General features: G+C 35.6%; 1 protein-coding gene across 2 annotated transcripts in view; it reads right to left on the reverse strand.

Annotated features, from left to right (window-relative positions):
* LOC150100065 (alkaline phosphatase, tissue-nonspecific isozyme-like) overlaps positions 1-24,318 on the reverse strand; it is an 89,032-nt gene that overhangs the window by 16,194 nt on the left and 48,520 nt on the right. For both annotated transcript variants that reach the window (XM_090402946.1, XM_090402945.1), the window contains exons 2-3: positions 12,173-12,396; positions 4,284-4,464 (exon numbers count right to left, since the gene is read on the reverse strand). In XM_090402946.1, coding sequence (XP_090259072.1) covers positions 4,284-4,464; positions 12,173-12,286 — 295 coding nt within the window. In that variant the 5' untranslated portion in view covers positions 12,287-12,396. The remainder of the gene's footprint in view (positions 1-4,283; positions 4,465-12,172; positions 12,397-24,318) is intronic.

Raw genomic sequence — 24,318 nt, forward strand, 5'->3', positions numbered from 1 at the left:
TCATGGTAAGGGTGGAGCAAGCTCCGATCACTATTCTTGATATTTCCCCATAATGTGAAACCCAGCTCCTAGGAGCTGTATTACTGTTCTACATTATGAGTGAGAGAAGGTCACTACCCAGACCGGTTTCAACCTTTATTGAGGTCTCATCAGTGAGTAGGTAGACCTAGAAATACCAAGTTTGTAGCAAACAGAACTTACATATACCCTACTATGAGAATTGCTAAGAAGGTGTCCTAATAAATTACTAATTATATGAAGAGCCAAAGGCTTCAATTCGGCGACGTGACCTTCTCTCACTCATAATGTAGAACAGTAATACAGCTCCTAGGAGTTGGGTTTCACATTATGGGGAAATACCAAGAATAGTGATCGGAGCTTGCTCCACCCTTACCATGAGTTGCCTCAGTGTTGCACTCCCTAAAGGGTCAGTTGTAACACTATCCAGGTATTTGCTTACGCTTGGACTCGCCGAACTTTATATATATATTTACTATATTCGGCATGAAACTCTTTGAGTTTCTTATTCGGCTATGAAACAATATGGGATGTAATATCCCTTAACTTAAATATCATATCGGATTCTCTACTGCAAGAAATACTGCAGAGGGAATACGTATCCAACCAGTCAGTAACTAAACTATTCGACGAATTAGTGATCCCGTGTCATACATTTGCTTTAAAAAGTGATACAAATTTAAAGGTAGTAATAAGGGGAGTGTTCGAATCAATAACTACCGAAGAAGTGACAACAGACTTAAAAAGACGGGGTTTTGAACTAATAAAAGTATCCAGGATGCATAGGGGGAGATAAGTGTCCGATGTTGCTAGTTCTGGTAGAAATTGATAAAGCATGAGATATACAACTTATAAATAGTGTGTGATCTTGTGATCAAAATGGAATCACTACGAAGAAATGCATCATCCGGTCAATGATATTGATGTCAAAAATACGGTCACGCGCAGAGAAGATGCAGGGCAGAGTTCTGCTGTCTAAAGTGTGGGGATAAACATCCTACGGTTTCTTGTATGAAGCCTCGTACAACACCAGCAAAATGTGCCAATTTGTGGCGGTCCACACCCAGCTAATTATAAAGGTTGTCCACAACACCCGATTAATCAGATAATAGCAAAGAAGGAACGAGAATCAAGTCCTTTAACTGAACCAAACAAACGCATACCATCTACATCCCAACCAGGAACTTCCGCGTCTGTCTCCAAGAATACTACTTATGCTGATGCAGTAAAAATGAAACCAAGTTCCTCACAAACAAAACGGGGGGGGAGGGTCAGGGTGGACGGGGAGACACTTTATGAAACATGCAGATGCTGAATTCAAAGGTGAATGTGTGAGCGGGCAAACATAAATTGAGATGGCCCGGGTTGTGTGGGGAGAGTTTAGGTGTGAGGTAAGTTGTAGAATTGGTGGTAATATAGAGGAAGTGACTGGGGAAGGTATTGAAGATTCACATCGTAGAAGTGACGTTCATAGGACCTGTAGAAACAGTAATGATTTCTTATGTTTATTCACTAATGCTAGAAGTATTCGAAATAAGGGGAACGAAACTGTTGCTTTGCTTGAGTTTATTCGCCCCAAAATTGTTGGATGACGATGAAATCCTGACAGGAATAGAGATGAACGGATATGATATTTTTCGTGAAGATAGACAGGGAAGAAAGTGAGGAGGAGTACTGTTAATGGTAGCAGATGAGTTGTGCCCATCTAAGGTGGATTTTCAAGGTGCAAATAGTGGTCACGGTTTTGAGGCAGTATGGTGTGAGGAAGAAGTAAACATGATGAAATATTTAGTTGGGTGTTGCTATAGAGCTGGTAATATGGAGGGTCATGGAAAGGAAAATGTATAGGCAAATTAGCCTAGCTAGTAAGAAACGAGTGATCATTATGGGCGACTTTAATTATGGTAATATAGGCTGGAAGCAAGAGGCTACATCTGGGAGTAAAGAAAATGAATTTTTGGAGTTTTTGAAAGGCAATTACCTTAGGCAGCACGTAACGGAGGGTACACAAGAATCAAGAGTATTGGATTTGATCATCTCATCAGATAATGTTATTATAAATGAGGTGTCAAATGTGCAATTATAAGACTAGTAATTATGAAGAGCTCAGGAAGCAGCTTGGATAATAAATTGGAAAGAGGAACTGGATGGAAAGGTTATCAATGCTGCTTGGGCCATACTCAAGAACTATTTGGTGGAGGCAATATCAGCGTGCATTCCAAAGGTTAAGAGGATAAATAGAGTAGGTGTAAAATGGATGAATCAAGAGATAAGGTATGCAATCTGGAAGAAGGTATTATGGAAGAAACACAAAATGAGTATTTATAACTAGTTGCATGAGAAGTACAAAGAACAGGCAAGGAAGGTGACCAGCTTGAGCTGGTCACCTTCCTTGCAATATGAGCAGTATGAGCGGTTAGTAGATTAGTTAGTTAGTAGATTAGTAAATATTAGCTAAAGCGGCCAAAAAATCCTAAGGAGTTTTTTCGATATGTTTCCAGTAGAAGAAAGAATGATTATGGTAGGATGGGATTGATTGGTGAAAACGGAGGAATGATAACCGCTGTGGAAGATATAGTTGAGATATTTAATAAGCAATTTATAAAAGGTATTTCATTCTTGTGAATGTGACATCATGCAGAACTTGAAAGCAGTGGGAAAGAAGGAGGAGGAGGAACTGTTAGTAAGTGAACAGGAGGTATATGAGGAATTGAATAGACTTGATGTAAATAAGGCTGTGGGACTTGATTCTATTTCACCACATATTTTGAGGGAATGTGCCAGAGAGTTAACAACAGCTTTTGCATATCTTTTCAACATGAGTCTCTCACTGGGCCAAGTTCGAAAAGAGTGGAAAGAGGATAGAATTGTTCCAATTCATAAGGGAGGTGATAAGAGAAAGGCTTTGAATTATAGACCAGTCTGTGAGTCTGGAGTTGTGGTTAAGGTATTAGAGAAGTTAGTTAGGAATAAGATTCAGAATTGGGTTGACAACAGAAAACAAAACACACGACTTGGAACAGTAGAATTATTAATAAAAATGGAAAAATCCTAAATGATGTTGCTACCAACAGACTAAGTATCAGCATAAGTAGTATTCTTGAACGGCCCTGCAATGATTTTGCAGGTCCGTTCGAATCGGCACACTATGGAGCGATCAGACGACCAGATGTTCTTGACATTGTCATCCTCAAAAATGTGTCCTACCACTACCAGATAATAACGATTTATGATCTTAGTTCGGACCCCAACCGAGTTCTACTGCAGTTGGGTATTGTGCCAGAAGAAACTACGAATAACTTAACCATCACAAACTGGACTCAACTCCCTACAAAAATTAAGGATCTTATTGGACCAGTACCATCGATTTCTTCGAAAGAAGAAATTGAAGCTGCTGTACTCAACCCAGAAAAGCAAATTACATTGAGCCTAGCAGCAGTAAGTACTATTACAACCGTACAAAACCAAACCAGCTCCCAGAGGAAATTCGAAATCTTATTCGCACCAAAAACAAAGTGCGCAGGAAATATCACAAAACTCTAGCTCCGCAAGACCGTCAAGAACTTAATAGGCCACTAGTTTAGTCCGCTATGCTATTAAAGACTTCCCCAATCAACACTGGGACAACACGCTCTGATCTCTACAGCCGGGTGATCAATCTCTATGGAAATTTTTTAAATCCCTCCACAACACATCAAAATATGTTCCACCAATACATGGTGAGTGTGGTATTGTATATCGCGACGATGAAAAAGCAGAAACGTTTGCGGACTGTCTTGAACTACAGTTCGGTCCCACCTACACGTCAGCAGACTTATCATTTATTTCCAAAGTACATCGGCAGGTACGGCGTGTTCTGAGTCAACGTAACCAACAATTGAATATCCGCCCAACCTCTCCAGCTGAAATCAGCGGAATAATCAAATAACTTAATAATAAAAAAAGTTCGAGTCCAGATGGACCCCGAATACATTGGTTGGCACCAATGCGTGTACATTGGTGCCAACATGACACCAATGTACAAGCAGGTATTATTCATAGTTCAGATTATTGTCATCAGATGACACCAAAAAAACCGTTAGTTAAGGCGAAATATTTCTTTCTTTCAGGTTTTCTAAACCAAGTTCCTTGGCTGCGATAGGCCATCAAGCCTAATGAAAGGAACGATGAAATGAGATAAATAACTGACGCACAAATAATAGTTGATATTAACTATTAACAACGTCAATAAACTGTATATAGTATTAAGAATCTGTATTCCTTACCTGCCTCTTGAGCCCACTGTAAGATAGAGGGCACATGAGTTGACGGGTCTTTGGACGATTCGCAATTTTCATGTTCAACTCTTCCGTCCACTCCAATAGTTGCATAGTTGGCTTTCACGCCACACAGGTAAGCAGTTGCTGTATTGGCCGAGTCCGAAGTTTGTTTGTCCAAAGCATATGTCTAGGGAGCAAAAATAGTTTGTTACCAGCATATCCTGTATACAGATAAAGTTTGTTTTTAACCTATGCAGTGATGCAACTCCTACTTCGCAATATGGTGGTTGGAGTAGTTATAAGAGATTCTTTTCTACTAAAATACAGACAATTCTGGAGTGCTCAAAATTCGGGCAATAATAATTTGTGCAATAATCGTGTTGTGTCAATGGAATATGAACAGATTTCGTGTGAATTATTATTGTAATGAATGTTTACAATTTTATAGTATAGAAGGATCACCAGAATAACGCTGACCTTATGGTATTATGGCTTATGTGATACTGAAAAGAAAAAGAGCGTGCATCAATTCTTGTTTTCAACTGTTTCAGAGATCTCGGAAATAATACAAACGGCATTAGGAGATGAGGCAATAATACGAAATGCACAAATAGTTGCATTTTCCAACTATTTGTGCATTTCGTATTTCCACCGATTTTTCTGGTTTCACGTATGGTCGAATGTCATTTGAAGAATGTGAAGTAGCTTTGTATTACGTATTCATTCCTGCAGGTCAAAATGTCAATAAAAGTATTACTTAGGCGACCTAAGACGTTTAAGAGAAGCAGTTCGCTTTCTTTATAAACGACCTAAGTTCTCTCTCTATCACACACACACACACACACACACACACACACACACACACACACACACACACACACACACACACACACACACACACACACACACACACACACACACACAAAAAAAGTTGGTTACTTGTATTGATTATTCCCATCAATGTCCCAGCGCAAGTCGATTTTGTACGAAAGCTTTTGGCCAAGGACACCTATAGGACACCAAGGACACCATAAGGGAGAGTGGTCTCCCGTTCTTCACACTTCCTACATCTGGTTGCCTGCTGTGATTTTTTTAGTTCTCGAGAGAGAACTGTTGTCAGGATGGGGATTTAAGGACGTTTCTGTGAAAAGACCGAATCGATGATGGTGCTGAGTGTGAATAAGGGAAGAATATTTACAATGGTAGAAATGCTTGACTCTGCATAGATTCGTAGAAGGAAATCTGTGAAGGGAAGAATAACGATATATACCTGAGTTAAGACTGCGTTTTGTAGCTTCAACCAGTATCTCGTATGACAGAAGTTATGACCAGTTTTTAATACGAAACATGCGGAAATATTACGCCTAACTAAAGTACTGATGAGCATGACCTGGCAACTTCTACTGGAAATATTGAACAGCAATAAAATTTTATGGATATTCTTGCCAAATTCAAACTTCGTCGTCGTCTCTGTTTCGAGAGGCGAAAGATTTTCCTATCCTCACGCAGTCGCGAGGAACTCCCAACTTTAATCCATTGGGTGAATAGACATGGGTTTGAATTCCGGAAGCCTATGGTATCTTTATATGGAATTAGAGATAAGTAGTCCGTCTCATACGGGTGAAATGTCCGTCTCATAGCATTAGTGCTTCGATTGCAATTACAACCATCCCAACCCATTTCCAATATGGTCTTAAGGGCTTTTCCGGCCATCGGTAAAATCAATAAACCATCTGCAGTAGAATGTCATAGCCACTCTTTATGCCTTTTTCATTATATGGTAACACGATAAATTCCCAAGTTTAAAAGAAAATTTATATTCGCACCAATTCAATAAATATCGTTGCAACAGCGATATATAAAAAAAAAAGAAGAAAAAAAAAAGTGACTGATTAAAAGCGAGACCTAGAGGCACGTAGCACCATCTCCTTAAAACAATATATTGAATTTTCATGTATTTTGTCCGTCAATTGTGTATATTGTTCTGGCCAGTTAGTTTTCTAGGATGAAAAAACCCAAATTTCTAAAATGGAAAAAAAAATTTCCACATCGTTATGAGAACGGCTTACTCACTTTCAACTGAAAAAGGTCTATTTCTTCACATCTTAGACGGGATTCGAACCTGGGTCTTTCTAACAACAAAAAGTATCGTCCTTACTGACAGCCCTACGGAAGCTCTACGAAATTTAATACATAATTTGCGAGACCTATCAAAGGTCCGCTGAAATTTTAAGCGTTTTTTCTTGTAGGACAAGTTTTAAAATTTGTCTTGGGAAACATTCATCCACGTAACAGTACCCTCTCTCTCTCTCTCTCTCTCTGAACTAGGAAAAAGGCTTATCTGGATAAATTCTCGGAATCAGAACTTATGTTAACTGAAAATGTACATGAAGGCTTATCATAAATCATTATAAAGGTCAAATGGTTAGCTCTTTATCACTGGAAGTCCGAGAGAGAGAGAGAGAATAATCGTAGTAACTTGTTTCGATGTAATCGCTCATGGGTAAAATAGTAAGGCATGATAACAACTAGTGACAGGTGGTTGCACTGCGTGGAAAATATGTCAAAGAAGTACTGGGTTACCCTTGAAAGAGGGGCAAAAATCCTGTTAAAGGAGAATACGAATAGAAATAGTTGAATAACAATTGAATAGGATAGCACGAACTGAACTACCGGATGTGTGAAATTAACTACAACGCGTTTATGATGCAGAATTAGGTTAATTGCTGCCGCATCATGCTACGATGAAAGTCTACTGCTTGTTGTTTATTTGGAATTAGAAAGAGGCAACTAAGGCTACGAGACAAGTATTATGGCTGTTAATTGTGTTCTTCCGGCTAGTTGAAAAGTCCATATAATGGTTTGTGTCTTAAGTTTCAAGTCTTTCCCAACTGAGCCATGGAGATTCTGGCCATGATCATTTTTCACTTACCCACGATACGCTGAATCACGTGTATAACTGGGGGTTTTAGCGGTTAATTTTCAGCTTTAGCTTATGAGAACTATTAATAAATGTTAATTTCATTAACCTTCGATATCGCCAACATATGTCAAAAGGAACTGCCGAATACCAACTTAGCTGAACTTCATTTGGCTGCAGTGTTCATACTATGCGTAAATAACGAATTCGATTCTGTAGCAATCAAGTCGTGTTTCAAGGACTAGGACCTTCAACTACTCGAGAAACGCCAGATCGTCCTTTTCCCCTGATCATTTGACACATGGCACTCTTGCGTTACAGGTTTTGCGACGACTCGTGTGTGGATTGATGATTAAACAACAACAAGAAAAGCACGATAAAGACACACACACACACACACACGCACACACACACACGCACACACACACACGCACACACACACACACACACACACACACACACACACACACACACACACACACACACACACACACACACACACACACACACACACAGCTGTGTACTACCTTTAAATAAGTACCATCGAGCTTTAAATGTCTATTTTTGAATGGCTACAAACAAATAGTAGGTTTTGATCATCTATCACCACATATCACGAAATGGTGAAAATCGTACTCATTCGGCTATTTTTAACTCTGGAATGTTGTCCCACTATGTTCTTGCAAGATGAGTTGTTTTGCTCTTAACGTTTACGGTGTGCGATTAATTTCAAAACTATCATAATAACTATCATAATTTCAAAACTTCCCTCACCATTCCTCGAGTTCCTTGAAATACAGGAGTATTTGGCGAGTGGATAACACCGTATGATTCACATAAAAATGCAGATATTACGAATGTATAAAAAGAATATCCATCCAGCATTTATTTACATTTGCAAGCTGTTAAAAACGACACTAATTTCGAAATGATGATATCGAAATAAAAACAAAACCTATAGAACCAAAACTGATAACATATGTCGGCGTTCTTTTCACACGTTTTTTTTTTTTTTTTTGATGTGTCAGTGATTATTCAACCTGCTGACACCGAATAATCGTATGGATGTTTGTCTTTAGATTGGAGATGAATTTCATCGCCCAGTGTGAGCCCACCGCCTCGTTTACTGGAAGCTTAAAGTTACTTGAAAAAGTTCTGTTTAATCTCTTGAGATTCTTAACGAAATTTGTATTGCTTTAATCCAGGGGTCGCCAAAGGGGTCGATATGACGTTGTTAGGGGTCGACAGAAAAATATAAGATATCATTGTATGGGTAATATTTAATTCGGTTAACTTGGATTACCTCCATGACAAGAGAGACATGGAGGTAATGACAACGCAATTAAGAGTGAATCGTGGGATCAGTACCTCCATCTTACAGGTCCATGAATAGAACATGTAAGATGGAGTAAGGTCTGAAAATAGTTACTGAGGCCAATCAAGTAGACCAAAATGACGTATTTACCAATAAACGGATGTTGGTGGTTCCTGCCGGCTAGCGCAGTGGGAGCGAGATTGCAACACGTAAGTGGTTCTTATTTACTGATACTTACAATTTTTTGTTTGTTTGTTCTTCGGATCATCCTCACTGCTATACTTTATCGTTAATTAAGCCCTTTCTCTCTCTCTCGCTCTCATTTGTGATTTTTTAAAAATTCTTGTATATTTAGCTGTGCATTCCATGCTTACTTTTCTGAATTACTAAGAAATATGAGCAGCAAGCCGAAATTAATTTCGATGAGCAGACAATAATGTTCTAAAATTCATCAACATACATATTATAATTCAATCGTTATTTATTCACGAACTAAACTTCTCTATGTTGAAGAGTTCAGCAGCGCTGGTAGTAATACCAGTGATATTACTAGTAATAGTAATAGTAGTAGTAATAGGAATATAATAATATATACTATATTATACATACAGTAAACACTGTAACTATAAAATAAAACAATCTAAAAACTCACATAAGCGTCTTTTTTTGCTTGTCCTATTATAATTACGTAATAGGAAAATATAGGGGGGTCGATAAAAGGTCAAGAAACGCTTGAAGGGCTCGACGGGCAAATGACTTTGGCGACCCCTGCTTTAATCAATCCATCAAAAATGTAGATTCTGAATGTACTAGGCTTTGCTTTGCTTTGGGCAATTACAAATAAGTGCTTAACTAAAGATCGTGTATGTCTTCTATTCATGTGTTGTGTTTTATGTTGAATTAACGGAGCAATTAATTAATTATTATTATTATTACATGACACCTCCATGAAGTCACGGAACCCATCACGAGAAGCCGGTTTACATTACACAACTCACCGTTTACACTACTACACACTATGTTTGTCTGTTAATTCTCTCTCTCTCTCTCTACACACACACACACACACACACACACACACACACACACACACACACACACACACACACACACACACACTCTGGCCGATTTGCCTGTTTTTCATGAGAAAAAACTCTGCTGTCGCAGTATGAGATCGGTTAAGTCATCTTCAGTTAAAAAAATCCGTATATAAAGACTTTGCCTGCCTGATTGGCCGAATGGTTAAAATATATGCGCTCTCCAACCACCAGGCGGCGAGTTCGAATCGCCGTGGGGATGGATGTTGGTGATTGTCTTTAGGTGGGCGATGAAGTTTATTACCTGGTGTATGAAATCACCTTCCTGCTTTTTGGAAGCCTAAAGTAGCTTAAAAAAAGTTCCGTGTTTAGTCTCTATAGGCAGGGCGAGTTTGTGAAATATTTAAAAAATAAATAACACATGTAAAAAAAATAATTAATTAGAAAATAGTGACCAAAAATCCTTAGCGAACCCAAAGTGCTAAATATTGGTTTTAAAAAAATCTAGTAGCAAGTAAAAAAGTAGCACCTGACATTATTTTAACTGCATCATATTACCAACATTATTTGAGAACGCATTACTTAAAATCTACTTCATTATGTCCAATCAACTAAGCTTAATAACTTTAAACAACCACCTACAACATATTGTATATAGGTCATGAAAAATCATTATCCACCCTCCCTTAGTTTGTTCTTCGGATCATCCTCACTACTATACTTTATCGTTAATTAAGCCCTTTCTCTCTCTCTCTCATTTGTGATTTTTTAAAAATTCTTGTATATTTAGCTGTGCATTCCATGCTTACTTTTCTGAATTACTAAGAAATATGAGCAGCAAGCCGAAATTAATTTCGATGAGCAGACAATAACACACACACACACACTCACACAAAATACATTAAATAAAATAGTATAGAAATAGTGGATATTAATGATCCAATATTATTTCAAAGCCAAATATATATTTCATTAAATAATTACAGAAATAGTGGCGACATTTACGAAGCTACCAATATTATTTAAAGCAATTCGGTTGTGATTAAAGATAAAGTCAAAAGGCAATGAAATACATTACCTAATAAATACCTCCTGTTAGATTTAAACTCCCGACTTAATCAAGTCACGCACTGTCGTTCTCATATTTCTGTAGCATAACCTTATTTACAACATACCACCATTACTTACCCCAGAGTTCACTGTATAAACAGGCCATAACAAAATAGTGCCACCTGGTTTGAAATATTTACGTGTCTGAAGTTTACGTTACTGTGAGAAAAACTACGCAATAGACTAGACATTAAAAAAAAAAAAAAAAAAAAAAAAAGAGAACACTGACTTCAGGATAGAAGACTAATTGAGGCACAAGACGTGACTTGGAATAGGAAAGCTGTATTTCTATAGCAGTTTAATACTAATCTGACTAATTTTCACTGCATCTGAGTCATATTCATAATACACACACACACACACACACACACACACATATATATATATATATATATATATATATATATGTGATGGTTGTTGTGATACATTTAAAACATAGATTTAATGACTTAAAAAACCGAGATAACTTATAAAGATTTTAATGAGAATAATACGCTAGTTTCGGCTTATAACAACCTTCCTCAGGTATTCATAAAGGAAAAGAATAGTAATAAACATTGAAGTATCTAAAAAAAAAAAACTGGAAATTACAGGTAAAAATTGCCACACATAATTGATACATAAAAAACATTGTATTTTTTCAAGTTGTTCTAACAGGCGTGCCATTGTTTATTGCAAGTGTGCGTGCAAGCTCACGTGAACGCCAATATTGAATAACTGCAGCATGGCTATCTGGGATGTTATAACTCAAATTGTTGTTTAAGTGGACAGGGTTTTTCAGCAGGATTTCCCTTGATTCTGCAATTTTTCTCTCAAACTCATTACCACAGCGAAAAATATTTTCTGATCTAGCCCAGCAAACGGAGTGGCTTTGTTGATCATCATTAGGATTATTTGAAAAAAGAACATGACTGGATAACGCAGTTGCATGAGATCTTTTGTAAGAGATGTCTCTCTTATGCTCTTCTATACGTTGTTCAATAGATTTGTTAGTTTGTCCAAAATAAGGGATATTGTAATCGCACCATAATTTATATACACCTGGATATTTTAGGTAGTGATGAGTAAGCTTTGGATGGCTGATTAGAGAACGGATTTTAGGAAGTGTGGTGAAGGACGTCCTGATATTATATTTTTTAACGACTTTAGCTATTTTTTAGAGGCTGTGCTAATGTATGGAATGGAGATGCTACCTTTAAAATTAATAGTTTCTGTTGTGCACTGCCTAGGAGGATCCAGAAGAAATTTCTTAATCGTTTTTTCAGAGTGTCCATTTTTTTTAAAGATAAGAGTGAGGTGATTTATTTCTTTTTGTAGTTCATCTGGTTCATTCAAGAGAGAGCGTGCTCTGTGTCCTAAGGTAGATTCTTATATATATATATATATATATATAAGAATTAAGGCTTTTGGAAGATCAATCTGAACTTAAAAATACCTAATATATTTTCGATTTATTCAAGGGTTAATTTAATATAATCAAGAAATAATTTAATACAAACTTGCATTTATTCACCTTTGAAAGTGAAACGTAAGGAAATTTTTCAAACTCCAGTTGTTCTTCCTCTCCTCTTTTTCCAAGCTTTTGGCCCTTGTAGATACGAGCCGCAGTGACAGTAGTTATCCCCATGCCATCTCCAAGAAAGAAGATCACATTTTTGGCAACATTTTTATTTGGTTTTCTATTTAAATTAGCATATAGGTTTCTTTGTGCGTATTTTTCCCAGTAACTAGAATTTGCTAGGGAGAAAGAGGAGAAAAACAATAATATGAATATTATATTATACAAGTTAATGACACTGAACTTTATCCCTAGTCTAGAACATTAAAAATATGCCAGGATAGATTGCTAGCAACAAAATATTTTCATTTTCATTTTTTTCAAAAACGAATAAACTATTTATATTTATAGATTATCTATATGTTTAAACCAAACATTAAGATTAGGAGGGCAGAATATGCAAGAATTTGTTACCGACTAAATCAGTCGAGTGTAAAGTTTGTAATTCAACTCTAGCTATTTTATAAATATCAAAATAAACAAGCAAAGAATATTATATTGTTTTCCTACTAATGGAGATGAATTAACTATGAATTTATTTCGAATATCTGCAACGATATAAATGAACCATCTGTAAATATGCGCGTTGTTGTTACCAGTGATGTAGCTAGAGCTTTTGCCCCCTGGGGCGGTCCCTGAGTTTGCTGCACCAAAAAGACTACGAAAAGTCAAAACGACGTAGAGTAAAATAAATTAAAACACTATGTCTATTTTTGAAGTAAAACTTTAATTTTAATATTCTAAAATGTTATTTTTTTTTGCTTTTCTGTTAGCAAAATCGTCGATGACATTGGCGAAGTCTATTTCATAGTAATGTATGTAATTCTTAATCAATTTTATTTAGAAAAACTTCTCTCACAACTAGCAATGACAGCAATTGTGAGGAAAATTCGCAGTAGTATTACTATTTGGAAATGAGTAATCGAGACTGTATTTTAGAATTAACCGCAAAAGTTCAAAAAGGTTCAAAGTGCCCCCCCCCCCCCCAGCTAAGCCTCTGGTTGTTACGTTTTCGATGATATATCATATTCTACTTATCTCCTGCAAAATTATGATCACGGCTACTGAATAAACTCAATGTCGAGCCTCCACCGTCTGCCTGATGAAATGAAGGATCGAAATGATCACTAAAATGAAAGACACTATACACACTTCCTAGGGATTTCAATATTTAGAAGCTCTACTGAGAGTCATGCAGTTAGATACATGGTAATATGAAAATCTAATTTTGAAATATATTAAAAATAACTAAATCCTGCAACACCTTTTGCTTTCCAAAGAAAGCCATAACTGACTTTTGCAAATCAGCAGGGACCAGCCTCCATCCGTAGTCATACCGATAGTTGAGTTTATGGCTACCAATGATTTTGAAGAGTCCTGGGCGAGGGTATGAGATACGCCTCGTATTCTAAATCCTAACTGGTATAATTGTGTGAATAGTGTGGATTCTTCAGAGTTGCAGGATTAAAATCTCAAGTTTAATCAAGTTTTCGGGGGAAAATTCGTACTTAGTACTAAAGAAAAGAAAAAAGCTAAGAAAATGTTTTCTAGGTCAGAAACTACAATGAATGACGTACAGCAGTCTTTCTCTTGACTGTTTAGCGTTACAGAATGAAACCATTTACCATAAGGATGCATAGGTCATCATTTAATTAGTCGTTCTAACAGCCCTTCGACCTTCCAAGTATCCTTGGATTTTGTAATCCTTATTCTAGGATAAGGTGGTTAGCCCTATTGCCTATCGATATACATGGAAATTACTCGTGATCTTGCCAAGTTGCTGCATGAAAAACCGTGTTTCCGAAAAACCCACCACTTCCATATTAGACAGGCTACTTACATTTAACTGAAAATCCTCAACAAAGGTTCACGTTCAAGACGGGATTAAAACGGGGTTCAAGACGAGATTTTCCAATCAAAGGGCATTGGCAAAACGGTTGAACTAAGGAGAAGCTCTGCACCAATACATACGTACCATGGAATATATTAAAATATTAAATTAAAAACAAATCCATTTCATTAACGCTAATAGGACATTTAGGCGAGACATTCTTGAAAAAATTTATCTATTCAAAATCCATTAAAACATCCATTAGGTTTTTCGTTTCTAGCTAAAATCTGTTGAGTAGTTATTAAAACATATGATTCTTTGAAGTGATTGTTTTTAGGAACAATTCCTTAACATCATCTTCTTCCTGATGGTGGAACTTCCTGTCAAAAGAAAGGAAGGTGGGAGGTAGGATAGGAAGCAATGTCCAAATAAAAACTTCGGCTGAATTATTCGCAGTTCAATTAGCGTTGGCTACAACGCCAACGCTAATTGACCAATTGCGACACACACACACACACACACACACACACACACACACACACACACACACACACACACACACACACACACACACACACACACACACACAAATATGGTATTTTAAATAATATAATTCTAATATATAATAATAATTAAATAGTATCATATATAAGTTATTAAGTAGTTATTTAAATTAAGGGGATATTTAATCCCACATTATTTCAAAGCCGAATAAGAAAACTCTAAGATACAAATCAAAGAGTTTCATGCCGAATATAGCAAACCATAAAAGTTCGGCGAGTCCAAGCGTGAGCAAACACCTGGATGGTACAATACCGGGCAACTCGTTGTAAAGGTGGGTAAAGCTAGGATCGCTATTCTTAGTATTTGCCCTAATATAAAACTCATCCCCTAGGAGATGTATGTTGTTTTACATTAAGGGAGATAGGTCACTACCCAGACCGGTTTCAACCTTTATTGAGGTCTCATCAGTGAGTAGGTAGACCAAATAATACCAAGATTATAGTGATCATAGCTTTAATACTTTACAGTACGAGTTGTCAAAACGGTGCACAGATAAATTAATGAAATAAAGAGGCTTCACTTACGCCGAAGTGAAGCCTTTGGTTTCTTTATTTCATTAATTTATTAAGGAGTTGTTATCAGATTAATTCTAAGTTTTATAAAAACAGTCCTAAATTGTGTTTGTTATGACATAACTAAACTACTTATCATATTAGTCATTTTGTAAATATTTAAGAAAAAAGAAGGGAATGCGACGAAATTTTTCTAAAATATGAGTCTCCGTTTTTCTGTAGACAAACTGCAACCGTCAGCCTGTTGCAAAGCAGAGACATGACCGTGTTTGGTCTCAAGAGAAGGATTTTTGGATTATCGTATTCGTATCTCACGTGATGCTGCTAATGTACTGGACGTTTACAATGTTTGTGGATGGATCTCCATAAAGAAGTACAAATATTCTCTTTTACTTGAGGTAATCAGAGATAGTGTTTAATGTTTTTTGTTATGGGATTTAGTTCATTTTCTCATAAAATTGTGTAAGGTACAGTACTAAAACGTTCAATATAATAAAAAAGCACATTTTAAAACATAAATAACACAAAAGTATTACATTTTAAGTAACTTTTTTGTTATTTGAAGAATAAAGATGGCCGCTTTAACATTTTAGAGATGCTTCCCTAGCTCAGTCGCTAAGACGATGCTGTTTCTTTTATGAAAGACCTGCGTTCTAATGTAGTTGGAGAGGCTTATAAATATTCTTATTTTCTTTTATATCCAACATAAAAATGAATTAGCTGGTCTCATAGTGAGCAGGTATTTTCCTCCTAGAAAGACGATTTTTTTAAATTTTTTGTTTATCTCTGTCAATTGGCGAAAAGAACACGTGCATTGTATAAAAATATTACTGTTGGCATAAGACTAAACTAATTAACCTATCCAATTAAACTTAATTACTGAAAGCAGTAATATATTGACAGACTATGGGTTGAAAGACTTGGGGGAAAAAGACTGAAAAAAGAAAGATCTTAGACATCATTCCAATGATTTTCAGAACTTTATGCTGTTTTATTCTGCCAGTAGAGTAAGCAGATTTCTAAACTAGGAATCTTTGAACCCTCAGTGTCGGAAATCAATAAGAAGCCAACCATCTTCGATATTTTACTTCATGTCTACTTACAGCTGGAAGACTTATGAATACTGCAAACACCTACCGTTACTTGGTGTCCTTAAGTGGTAAATATTAGAAACAAACCAGTAACAGTTTTGTTTCTGCCGATCTAGCGTCATAGATGTTATCACAGATTTACACGAGTCACCCCCCCCCACACACACACACAAACATTAAACTAAGGAATGATATTAAAGTTTAGAAAAAAATTAGAAAAATTCTATCCAAACATTTTTCTTTATGCCTTAATAAAGTTTTGAAGTACAATTTTCAGTGCTGTACTTAGGATTTTTAATTCAGTAAGTTTCAACAGTATCAAACGCACGCACACACACACACACACACACACACACACACACACACACACACACACATACAAAGTAGAGTAAAACTACCTTGTAAACGACGCATCTATTACAAAAGCGCTGCGTACGAAGTTTATTGTGATGACGTTGTTTACATCAGCGCTTCCCAAACGGTGGGTCGCGGCCTCCTTAGAGGCCGTACGTTTTGTTGAGGGGGGGGGCGTGAAATTATGTTTATAAATCAAATCTTATTTATATAAGTTTCATTTCAAAGGCAGAAATCTAAGAATTGCAGTTTCAAATATTTCACCTGATATTGACTTTTTGTGTGGCAGTATTGAAACACATCCATCACATTAAATTGTTATTAAACTTCTTTTATGTTTTTAATTCTTTCTTTATTACTAATCGTTTTAGGTTTCATGTGCTTGTACTGCAAATGTACAATAACAATATATTTATTTATATAAAAATATGAGAAAATGTGGCATATCAAATGTGTATGTAAGATGCTAAAAATGTAATATTTGCATTTGATTTTTGCAATATTCGCTGTGTATGTTTTGTATTGAATATAAATACAATAAATATTATAATAATATGTCTGCATTACGATATTTTTTCGAGGGGGACCGTGAAATATTTTAATTTTTCCAAAGGGGCCCTGACATCCAGAAGTTTGGGAAGCACTGGTTTACATGACCTCACAGAAGAAAATACTTCAAGTTATGGTCTTTTCTGCGAAAGGGACCTGTCCTCCTTAAAATCCCCTTATGAAGACGCTAAAATACTCCATTTCAGAAAGCGTAGAATGAGAAAACCACCAAAATTATAAGATGCTGATGATTTTACTTCAGTTTTCACAAAGTATAGAATATAAAAAAAACTTTAAAATAATTATTTTAAGATATTTTTAAAATATCCTTTAAAAGTATTTTAATGGAAATTTTTACACGATACATTAAAAATGTAGGACACATTTAAAGCTGCAATTGAAGTTCTGGGAATTAATGCGTAATGATGATTATAATAAAAATTCAGAGGAAACTCATGATTACAAACCCCTGTCAGGAAAGTGATATTTCTAAACACGCCATTTTCTAATTATAATTTATGATGAGCAATTTCCGGCAAAATTTTCCACATTCATCCTCTCCTCTGCTACGTTGTGCGAACTTCGTGGTCTACGAGTACAATGACAGATTTGGTCATCCCCTTAAGCGGCCATAGAGAAGTCAGTTCGACAGAAGGAAGGGGGAACTATGTCATTTCCATTACAAAGCCTCCTAGCGCTAAATGAACTCAAGTCAAATCCCCGTTGTATTACCGCACTCAAATCCTATTCCAATAATACATTGGAAAGTATTTTAACAAATCCATAACAATGTAGTTGTTGTTTTACCACAATTTTACTGATAGCTGATTTGACGCAATCGTGCATGTTATATGAATTTCTGCAGCATCACGACATATTGACATTTTTATGGGTTAAAGATGTAATTATATTGTCATGATAGGCAACACTCTTTTTATGTGGAGCTTGTTCTGCGCATGTACTGCATGAAGAAGATCAATAAGACAAAACTTGTTTTTAGAGTTGTGTGATGGGTTCAATTAGTATAAACATCCGTATGTAGAGTCGTGAATGTCCATTTCAGAGATCATGCTCTAGTTCAACTATCTCATGCTCCTCAAAGCTCGACTTCCATAGACACTTTAGCTTTATTTCGTAAATTCACATCTGCTCTAATTGCATACTGAAAATATAAGCAAATTAGTACATACATTCGCAGTAGTTATCAAAATTTATCCCAACTTAAGTTAATATGCTTGACAACATTCCATCAAAAGTAAATTCCAGAACTAAATGCAAATTCACCGGTAAACTTTAGCTAATTAATACATTTACTAGGCTGTGTAGTTTGGCTATCCCGTTTATGTCTAAACTAGAAACTATCTATGCCATTTTTAATAACTTACAAGAAATACATGTTTGCTAATATTCTCAGTTTCGTTTCGCTTTCTCCGAGTTCATTAATACATCATGAATTAAATTTTTATTATAGCAAGAATTGGCGGTGGTGGTTGGCAACATATGGTGTTGTATCTAAATGAAGAGACGGTAGTAGCGGTTCTGTGTATGTGGATTAAATGTGGAGACGAAGAGTTGAAGAGTAGCATACCCTCCGTCGATGAGTCCTTGGACATGTCACTAATGATAATGATAATAATAATAATAAATTTTGCAATGCCACTTTAGAAATCGTAAGAAGATATTTCCGATTAAAATAGTTTTGTTTGTATTATTATTATTATTATTATTATTATTATTATTATTATTATTATTGTTATTTAGGTGATAGACGAATTGCATTTGAGATACTACCACCTGCTTATGCGAGGTATAAAGTGTCATGGCAATAGCCTACTTACAGTACTACTATACTATAAGTTTACAAGCTTCAAAAAAATCAGCTAATGCCTTTTATTCCCTTATAGGGAGTAGGCGAGGCCTTTATACCCTATCTAGCTTTTGGAGACTGAGTGGGCAATTCAATCTCCACCAGTAGCCAATCAGAGATAGCTGGCCTATGTCTATCACTAATTATGGCAGCCACCGATGAAGAGGCTGGCAAACAAGTGCTGCCATCTCTTGATACCTAAACCTAACATGATATGTTACTGTCTGAAATAATGTGGCTACTCGAGTTTCCAGGAGGAAAAACCAGCTTGCCCGTGCCAGAGATCGACTAACTCGGGAATCTGTCGAAGAAAGGCAGGCTTAGAAAAAGTTCCTCCAGTCGTCGACTAGACTCGAACTTAAGTCTTGACTTCGAGCGACCAAGCGCAGAGGACGCAAGCGCCACTTCCACTGAGCTACACAGGCTTTAGTTTACAAACTTTAGAGGGTGGAATTTATATTAAAAACCTTTGAAGCTCTACAGAAGCTACGATTGATTACCGAAGGTACATCCATGCTGGTATCTATTACTGGGAGGAATGGAGTCCATGCTGGACTCCATTCTACTCAATAATGTACTGTATATTAATTATGTGTGTTCTCCAATTTTTCTCAGATTTTCCCCGTTTTTCTAGAGAAGTCTTGTTACTTCCTTATGAAGATGGCTCACTCACCTTTAGTCGAAAAATGCGCTAATTAAAAAAAATATCCTACAGTCCCTTATGTTGTGAGGATTTCAGTATGAGAATAGAGTACTCCTGTCGTTTCCAACAACAAGTTCAAGAAAACAACAACAACAACAAAAAATGCAGGTAACGTCATGATGTTGACATTCCGGCCATGTTAAGAAGACGATTTGTAATCCATTACTCATTCCAAGTGTTCCTGCATAGCAGTGAAAATGGCATTTGTTTTTACAGCACTGGATCACCCAAGGGATGACTGCCATAGATTCAATCCCAGTTCGTGCTTGAACTGGAATTTCGTAGAAAGACGTTCGTGAAAAGACACGAAATTTTTCTAGATCATTCTTTAATCCTTTCCCGTATTGGTTGATATTTGGCACAGGCAAGTGGGATTACCCCTCTAGGAAACTAAGGGCTTTAATTCAGCAGCTCAAAAAATCTCCCGCAGAACTCCCACGCTTTTAGATATAATACACGTATATACACATGAACACATGAACATACCTCTTAGAGTTTCGGCCACGAGATGGTGGCATTTGTCTGCTGTAATCTCTAAAGTCTGAATTCATGAAACCTGGATCAATCAATATCTTCAGCTCACTATCAGTGATGGCTTAATGGTGGAAATAGGCTACCAATGATCTTCAAAATGCTAGTTATGGAGCTAAAGGAGTTCTGTTCATTCTCTTTGGGTATAATAAAAGACGTCAGAAGATTTTTTACTCTTTCCAAATAAGTTTATAATTTTTTTTATTTCCTTTTTTATTTTAGTTAGTACAATGTACATAAAAATAATTTTTATTTAAGGAAACTATTATCCTTTCAAAGTAATTTTAAAAATGAAACACTTGAAATCGAGGTTCCTTTAACACGGTGTTATATAGTTTGTTGGTAAGTCGTATTTTACTGAAGATAACTAACAGAAATGTACTCATCTCGTCAAAAAAATTTTGCAGACGAGCGCATTTAGAATCAATGGAAGGGAAATTGAATACCCCATATACCCCATTAGCTAAATATTTCAGGAACATCCATTTGGCCTTGAATATGTCAACCAGTTGTTATTACTTTTTTTTATGGAATTGGGAAACAGTAAGTAGTTATTGCGACTTCTGTGAACTACTTTAATACCTATACTTGAGCAATCATTGGCTTCCTATATTCAGCGTTTATCAGCAGTGATTCAAAGAAAGTTGTAATAATTTGCTTTCAATCTATCTAAATGATTCTTGGTCCCCTAGAGATTGGTTATATATATATATATATATATATATATATATTTATCTTGTCTCAAAAAAATTTAGATTTTTTTATCGTTTTTTTAAAGATAGTTTTCCGAAGTAAAATTATGATAAAAAAAATTGTTTTCTTTCCCTAATTTTTCACTCATTTAAAGTTTTCTATAATTTAGAAGCTTTATTTGTGTGTTCACGTCAGGTTTTGTAATAATATTAATGAACAACAGGATATTTGGGCTACATTTTTGCTACTTGTTTTTTTCATCCCTCTTTTATTTATTTCTGTATCCTTAAATACGTTTATTTTTGTGTCACGTGAAAACGCCATAGCGACATTACAAATCGGTCTATCTTCTGCTTCGCTAGAAGCTTTGTTCTTGTCGTTTATTGACAGGATTGTAAACTTTTCTTATGGCTTAAAATTTTTCTTCAAATTTATTTGTTAGCAAAGACGGTATTTAACTTATTTTAGAAATTCGGCGCCACTCATCTCGAGGTCATACTAAGGATATTGGATCGTTAAATAAAAAGATGTTGTTATTCTCTGCGGATCATTCTCATCGACTAATGGTGTAAGTTCATGATTTCGTTTATAAACTTCTGTAATAGTTGGATATTATAATTTGATATAAACGTACAGTGTCTATTAGGTAACATTTTGTGAATTCATTTACTCTATTAAGATTGATTAATATGCAAGCAAGGAAGGAAGGAATGTTAACTCTTAGATGTAATATTTTCGAATTCGTATAGCCGAATTTCTCTGGAATTATTTCTGTAAACTTAGATGCATTGCATTTCACTTCTCCGTTAAATAGTCTGAATAGATTCAGCACAGGCGCTTGGTTAATGATATGCATAGTTTTGCGATGACAGTATTTATTGCTTGTCTCGTAAAAGGAAATAGTATTTTGAGGAACTTGCTATTTCTCTGTTTCTTAACAAGGTAAGTGGGGAAAAATAAACTTATTGTGCTATCCATAATTAAAAAAAGCAGGAAGCATGTTATTTTTAACAAGGGAATGGGGGGGGGATAATTTCCCCTTTCCCCAAGAAATCGTACCTGAACGATACGTACCCAATTCCTGATATTCAAGTTTTCATAAATGAAATAGGATAGACAACTACCTTTTCCCTATCAGGCGATGCACAAAACTTTCATGAGATTTTTAGTAAGGGGCTAAAAATAATTACCAAGTAACTACGAAAAGACATTTTCGTAGTTCCTTATTTTCTCCAGGCACTAAATTCTGTTCTGCGCCAGAACACAGTGCAGCAACCAAACATAAGTTAACCGTACGAACAACACTGTATATTGCGTTTGCGCACACAAGTGGCAAAATATTATCTCTCGAATAAGTCAAATGCATTTAGGTTTATGCTGTCATAAATAATTCAGACAAAAATTCTTCTGTTAATTCGAAAACATTTCAAGAGAGTTATGGAGATCTCAAATGGCTTTAACCATTACTTGTGTTTCTTAGTATCTTGGAATACAGCGTAATCTCTTCAAATTTCTTCAAAAACTTGCATCTTCGTAAATGTGAACGAGTTCCTTCTTGTCTGGAGTTCACTGTATTAACGTACTATAGGTTAGCCAACTTTTCACGTATGAGATTATCATAAAAAATATAAATAAATAAAAAACGTATCGATTTCAGAATAATTTTGTATCTGCTATTTTTGAATGCAAATGATCACTATAAAACAAATTCCGAACATTTTTAGAAATACGTTATGGGAATTCAGTTCCGACTATTATATATATATATATATATATATAAAATGTTAAAGATACCAAGCTATTTTAAACCTGGTTTTACTCCATTTCCCAAGTAAGCAAACAGACAAACAAGTCAAGTTTGCGCCTGCAAGTGTTGCAAGTCTAGCTGACCCTGCACGTAGTGCAAGACCAAGGCAACTCATGGTAAAAGTAGAATAAGCTCTGATCACTAATCTTAATATTTACCCTTAATGCAAAGCACATCTCCTGGAGGAGATGTATGATGCTTTGTATTAAAGGCAAGGGGCCACTACCCAGATCTCTCCAGGAGATGTGCTTTGCATTAAGGGTAAATATTAAGATTAGTGACCAGAGCTTATTCTACTTTTACCATGAGTTGCCTTGGTCTTGCACTACGTGCAGGATCAGATAGACTTGCAACACTTGCAAGCGCAAACTTGACTTGTTTGTCTGTTTGCTTACTTGGGAAATGGAGTAAAACCAGGTTTAAAATAGCTTGGTATCTTTTAACATTTATTATACCCAAGGTAAAATACTTTCTACATATATATATATATATATATATATATATATATGTATATATATACACACACACTCACCTAGAAATTTTGTGGACTGAAAAAAAAAAACTCGCATTTTCTTATCAGTGTGCATACGTTAATATCACATTTTGGATAGAAAAATAAAAATAATTTATAGATGAAAAAAAAAATTATTAAATCTTTTACAATAAACATTACAACTTGCAAACTTTTATTCCTATTCATTTTCTGCAAAGTCAGTTATTATTGTCCTTAAAATGAAAAATTTTAGCTATTTCATTTTCAATCGCAATATTATTAAGTGCTTTTAAAAATTCCTGGATTCGAAAACGGATAGCTGCCTTACTGCCTCTTTCTTTTTTTCTTCTTCATTTCTTTGGTTTGTTAAAAAAACACTAAATTAATATATATGAATTTTTCATATTTATGTGAAAAATTCATATATTGATCTGGCCTTTATATATATTCATATATTGGCCGAGTGGTTAGCGTATCCGCTCTCCAGCCAAAACGATGCGGGTTCGAATCCAGCCGTGAGCATAGATGTTTGTGATTGTCTGTGAAAATAATAGTGGTGATGGCGGACAGTAGATGGCGTTGGGTCTTAGGACTCCCTGGAAGTGTCGAATAATAATAATAAATATCTTGTACCAAGCCATAGGCTTTGTGCAACTCTACAGGTCGCACACCCATGAAGTTGTCCCCAGTCATATTGAACATTCAATTTCATATGGCTTTGTGTGAATTATAAGTGTTTGTGCACGGTGGTTGTATTACTTCAAAGTACATTTATACTTGAAAGTAGCCATTAAAAAAAAAGTTTCACATTAACGCTGCGTGAAGTTAATACTCGTACTAGCCTATGTATTCATAATACTGCATCATTAAATCTATCATTCATCCATCTGTCCCATCTATTTCTCTTCAATTATTGATTACTACTTTCAACTAGTATTTATTTCTCGTTAGTCGGAATAACGCCAGTGAAAATGTTTCAGAAGGAGAATATTATTTGAATTTTACAGTTTATTTTACATAAAATCTAAAAAAACTATTATGAAAAAATGTATAAGAATAATAATGGAAGAATGTGACTATGTAATTAATCTCATTGTCCGACTTTC

Source organism: Typopeltis vanoorti, chromosome 13 (assembly GCF_054136105.1).
Source record: "Typopeltis vanoorti isolate ZY-2024b chromosome 13, IOZ_Tvanoo_1.0, whole genome shotgun sequence".
In the NCBI taxonomy this organism is placed as follows: domain Eukaryota; kingdom Metazoa; phylum Arthropoda; class Arachnida; order Uropygi; family Thelyphonidae; genus Typopeltis; species Typopeltis vanoorti.